The 5627-nt window shown below is 41.9% G+C and overlaps 1 protein-coding gene across 2 annotated transcripts in view; it reads right to left on the bottom strand.

Moving 5' to 3' along the window:
• LOC106873340 (uncharacterized) overlaps nucleotides 1-5369 on the bottom strand; it is a 10491-nt gene extending 5122 nt beyond the window's left edge. Inside the window, exons 1-7 of one of the 2 annotated variants that reach the window (XM_014920664.2) lie at nucleotides 5234-5369; nucleotides 4102-4198; nucleotides 3551-3661; nucleotides 2209-2311; nucleotides 1374-1468; nucleotides 992-1134; nucleotides 353-488 (exon numbers count right to left, since the gene is read on the bottom strand). In XM_014920664.2, the coding sequence (XP_014776150.1) occupies nucleotides 353-488; nucleotides 992-1134; nucleotides 1374-1468; nucleotides 2209-2311; nucleotides 3551-3637 (564 nt within the window). In that variant the 5' untranslated portion in view covers nucleotides 3638-3661; nucleotides 4102-4198; nucleotides 5234-5369. The remainder of the gene's footprint in view (nucleotides 1-352; nucleotides 489-991; nucleotides 1135-1373; nucleotides 1469-2208; nucleotides 2312-3550; nucleotides 3662-4101; nucleotides 4199-5233) is intronic. The other variant, XM_014920666.2, reaches the window with a different exon arrangement.
• Nucleotides 5370-5627: the final 258 nt, after the last annotated feature.

Here is a 5627-nt window from a genome sequence, read left to right as displayed (position 1 = left end):
CATGTATATGTGTACACACAAGTGTTTGCATGCATGTAACACAATACATATATTTAGACACTTATAGATATACAGGCATACATTCACACCCACACACATATACAAACATATGCATGTCCATATGAATGATGGGGACGTGTGCATGGAAGTCGCACTAGGCACAGTCTTACACTCATATACGCATACATATATATACACACGCACACATACATATACATATGCTCATACACATTCACACGGTTAAAAAGGGACAAAAAAATGAAAAATATATATATATAAAAAATTAAAAGCAGACATGTGGGAAGCTTGTGCAGGAACATAGTAAAAATAGAGAGGAATTAGTTATAATTACCAAAGATGAGTTCCTCGTTAACTTCTTCATTGAATATTCGTTAAAGCCACTCTCTTCACTGGCCTCATTCATCAGATGTTGTCCCCTGTCCTCTGCAGTTCTGTTTGGGACCACTTCTTTCAGTTTACAGTTTGTTCTTTGTTCAATGGCAATTGGTAGGCAAGAAACAACAACAATAATAATAATAATGGTTTTAAATTTTACAACAAGGGTAGCCATTTTGGGGGAGAGGATGTGTCGATTACATCGACCCCAGTGTTCAACTGGTACTTAATTTATCGACCCTGAAAGATGAAGTGCAAAGTCAACTTTGACAGCATTTAAACTCAGAACGTTGTACTTGACAAGATAGCGCTAAGCATTTTGCCCGGTGTGCTAGCAATTCTGCCAGCCGGCTGCCTTCATATGCAATAATAATAATGGTTTCAGATTTGCCACAAGGGCAGGATTTTTAAATAACAATAAATCACAGCTGTTTTTGTTGTTTAGCCCCAGGTCAGTCCTGATCCAGGCAGACCTATGATCAAAGATGTTCCAGCTGTGACCATCCTGTCTTTTATTCAGGCATGGTGTATCTAAGACTACATTATCCAATGTGTCTTGCATGAACAGACAGACGGACAATATAGTGGTACCTACTTGTTGTTGTGCCAATAAACAGGTTTGATGAGCAAGAGTCCTGTATCTGTTTCCAGACTCTCCAGATTCGAAGTGAGGGTCATGGCAATGTTTCGTCGATATTTACTGAGTGATGCCTGGTGTGTGGACCATTGGGTCAGCTTCTGTTAGGGAGAGAGAGAGAGAGAGAGAGAGAGAGAGGAGGAGATACAAAGAGAGAGAGAAACAGAAAAAGAGATTGATACAGACAGAGGGAGGGAGAGAGAAAGATAAGCATGCAGAAAAAGATAGAGAGAGAGAGAGAGAGGGATCAGGAAAGACAGAGGGGAGTGAGAGAGAGGGAGGGATTTGGAAAAGAGAGGCTGGGGGAGGAGTGAGAGGGTGAGATTTTGTTGCTACTTACGTTTCTGTGTAAAGCTGCCAGCTTAGCCAAAGATGTTGCGTAGTGGCTTTCATTCAGCAACCCTGTCTGGTCTGTTGGTTTAGGGGTCAGATAGGCTAGCAATGAAGGGACAATCGAATTATGCAGTTGTAGGGCTGTATACATGCATGTGCGTATGCATGTGTGTGCATATGTATGTCTATGTACATGTGTGTGTGCGTGCACGTATGTGTGTGTGTGTGTGTGTGTGTGTGTGTAAGCTGATTTGGCATGGTTTTCTACGGCTGGATGCCCTTCCTAATGCCAACCACTCCGATAGTGTAATGGATGCTTTTCCATGCCACTGACACGGGTGCCATTTGCATGACACTGGTATCGGCAATGACTGCTCGACTTGATGGGTCTTCTTCTCAAGCATAGCATAATGCCAAAGGTCTTGGTTATTGCCTCTATGAGGCCCAACACCCCAAAAGAATTCAGCCAATTTGCTTTCATGGGGCCCAATGCTCGAACAGTGCCTTTGACATACCAGTTATGTGACACCAACATCACACATGACTATGATTTCACTTGGCTTGACGGATCTTCCCAAGCACAGCATATTGCCAGAGGTCCTTGTTACTGATCACTGCATCTGCAAGGCTAAAGGTTCAAAGATCATGCTTCACCACTTTGTCCTATGTCTTCCTGGGTTTGCCACTACCACAGGTTCCCTCCACAGTTATATGCAATATCCCCCATTTGGAAACAAGGTGAAGATATTTGTAATAGAAAGGCATAAAACAATAATATGTAATTCATCTAACTCATACAGGCAGTGAAAAACAGAAGTAAAACAACCATAACCAATACATACCATAGACTGTCTTTAAGTTACAGTGCCACAGGTAACTGTAAACGACCTGGCGGAAATATCGCTCTGGGAGGGAGACATATTCTGTCATCTGTTTCACAATGTTCTGCAGGCATACATGAAAGTTTGAGAGCATATATTGTATGTGTGTGTGTGTGTGTGTGTGTGTATATATATATATATATATATATATGTATATATATATATATATATAGAGAGAGAGAGAGAGAGAGAGAGAGAGAGAGAGAGACCCCCTTCGGTCATGACTGGCCATGGGATTGAACCTAGAAAGTTCCCCTCCGAGGTACAAGTCCAGGCAAGGTTTTTTACGGAAGACCAGCAGTTGCCCGTGCCCACAAGCATCCCCACACCACACCATTGATGTTATCCAAGGGAAAGGCAAAGGGGCCAATGCAGCTTGGCACCAGTGTTGTCCCAACTCATTTCCACAGCTGAGTGAACTGAAGCAACATGAAATAAAGGGCCTTGCTCAAGCACACAGTGCAAAGCCCAGCCTGGGAATCGAACTCACCACCTCATGATTGTGAGCCTCACTCTCTAACCACTGGGCCATACACCTTCACTCTTTTTAAAATACAAAATACATCTGTGTGTGTGTGTATGCATGAATGTATATATGCATGTATGTATTCATGCCTACATGTATATATGTGTACATGCATACATGTATGTATGTATACATGTATGTATGTATACATGTATGTAGATAGGTATACATACATGTATGTATGTATATATCTGTAAGAACAATATGACTTGTGAGATCATTGCAAGAGATAGTAACTGATGAATGATTTTGCGTGGGTGGCCATATTTCTTTGTGTAAGCGATGAATGGCAGCCCTTGAAAACTGCCAGGACTTTGGACAGGTAAAGGCAAAAGTAAAGTTTCCTTCCTGAGTCATTCCAAGGCTTATGAGGCTTGATTTCCTGGTTTCCATGGCGTATATATTCCCCACCTGGAGAGGACACTAGTCCCTCACAAGGTTAGCTCATATTTGCCAAATATGAATTGAAGTGTTTTGCTCAAGAACACAATGCTTTGCCCAGTCCAGGAATTGAAACCACAATCCTAGAATCATGAACCCAACACCTTAACCATTAAGCCACACATTTCCACCGTGACTTGGGTATCTTGTAAGAACAAGTGTGAAAGGGATTGGCCAAGGGAACTGGAGCCAGTGAAGGTTGCAATGGGCATAGAAGAGAAGCAACTGATAGAAGCTGACGGGGGGGGGGTTTACCCCCCCATCCCCGGGTTGAGTTGTGTAGGAGGACCTAAAGCTAAAGTATGTGTGTAAGAAACGAGGTGGTGTGACTCTGACCTGGTATTTCTGAGGGTCAACGGTGTGAGTAGCGAGTCCCTTCCTCATAGCCTTCCTGTTCCGTTCCATGTCGAAGCGAGTGAACATGACCGATGGGCCGGACAGTGTATTCTGGGGACAAAAGACAGACAGCCATATGTTACATGTTTGAATAAAGGGTTATATTAGAGAAAGGGGCCAGAGGATAGGGGACAATGCAGAAGAGATTTTGGACAAGAGAGAATGTATTAGGAGAGAGGGAGACATTGTATAGGGAAGACATATGGAGGAGAGAAGCTGATGGAGAGACTCTACAGACTAAGGGAGAGGGAGAGAAGGGAGTGGGTGGGAGAGAGAGAGAGAGAGAGATTGCACGAGGGAGAGGAGGGGACAAAAGACTGTGATCAGTGGATATTGTAAAAGGGACAGCAGGGAGGAGATGGTTAGGCATGACTGGACAATTGGTTATTCAGGCACACACAGAGGACTGCTGCAAATAAGGGTGTGAATCTGACTTACCCGAGAGGCTGGAATTTTTCAGCAGCCCCTCATACATGTGAATATGAACCTACCTCCTTGAGAAGTAGAGAGGGATTGATAGGGTCTGAGATTTGTTGCTGCAGCAAGTTGATAGTTTGTTGGAGATCTTCTATGATGGAGTGATTATATCTGGCAAAATATTACAGAAAAAAAAAAATTATATGTGTGTGTGTATGTGTATATATGTGTATACATACATACAGACAGATAGATAGAATGGATATAATGATTTGGGATAGAGAAGAGAAACTGTGCAGAGTTGTGGAAATTAGCTGCCCAGCGGATGTTAACATAAAGCTGAAGATCAGTGAAAAAGGGAAGATCTATGCTGAACTATTGAGAAATCTGCAGTTACTCTATCCAGATTACAAGTTCAGGTTTATACCTGTAATTATTGGGGCCCTGGGATATGTAACACACAGCTTAAATAGCAATCTTGAGAAATTAGGCTTCTCAAAACTAGAAAGGAGAAAGCTTATTCGAAGACTACAGATCCAATCTATCACTGGAAGTGTAAAAGTCTGTAAAACTTTACAAAAGTTTATCATTTAAATATATATGAGCATGTCTAGATATGTAACTATATGCATAAGAATACATACAAAAAACATTCAAATCTGCATGTACATACATACATACATACACACAGATACATACATACATGTATGTATGTAAGCAGAGTTTGACCATCTTTTGTACCTACACCTTAGATCGAACTCACACCCCTTTGTTTTCAAACTGGGGTATTCATGTGTCTACTCTTCAGTAAGAGACCTATGTCTTGTCTATCCATTCTATACCTTAAATCTCTCAATTGGCCCAAAACCACACACCCTCAGGACACCTTCGGCCTCCCAGTTGAGGGGCTTTTGTGCTGCAAGATACTGGGTGACCCCTTCGGTGCTGGTGTCATGTAAAAAGCACCCAGTGCACTCTGTTGTAAAGTGGTTGGCATTTGGAAGGGCGTCCAGCTGTAAAAACCAGGCCAAGACAGATGACAGCTCTCTAGCTGACCACCTCCTCTTGAACCGTCCAACCAATGACAGCATGGAAGAGGGACGTTCAATGATGTTGATTTTGGTGAGGATATATATTGATGTGTGTGTGTGTGTGTGTGTGTGTGTGTGTGTGTGTGTATAAGCAAGAACAACAGCAACTACAAACCTGTCTTTTTCTTCATGTTTCTTGGATTCTTCAATGAACTGACATTGACTGCAAAATATAGGTTACGCATGTATACATTATACATACACACACATATATGTATATATACAGTAAAGATTATTTGCCAACCTAGTGTGGCAGCCCCAGTTGGGATGAATGTTACTTTTGTTTAGCCCCATCGTTTCTTGCTGGGTGGGGGTACCAAACTGCCCTGTTCAAAAATATAAGGACACATATAGTGTGTCATATAGCCAGCTGGAGACGATGTTTCCTGGGGTTAAATAGTAACATTTGTCCCAACCAGGATTGCTACATTAGTTTAAAGTACTGTTACTGAATGTCTCTCCTTGAGAGATTTAGGAACAATAATGCTTATATATATATATATATATAT

This window comes from Octopus bimaculoides, chromosome 28, assembly GCF_001194135.2.
Source record: "Octopus bimaculoides isolate UCB-OBI-ISO-001 chromosome 28, ASM119413v2, whole genome shotgun sequence".
Classification (NCBI taxonomy): Eukaryota; Metazoa; Mollusca; class Cephalopoda; order Octopoda; family Octopodidae; genus Octopus; species Octopus bimaculoides.
This window is presented reverse-complemented; position numbering and strand designations above follow the sequence as displayed.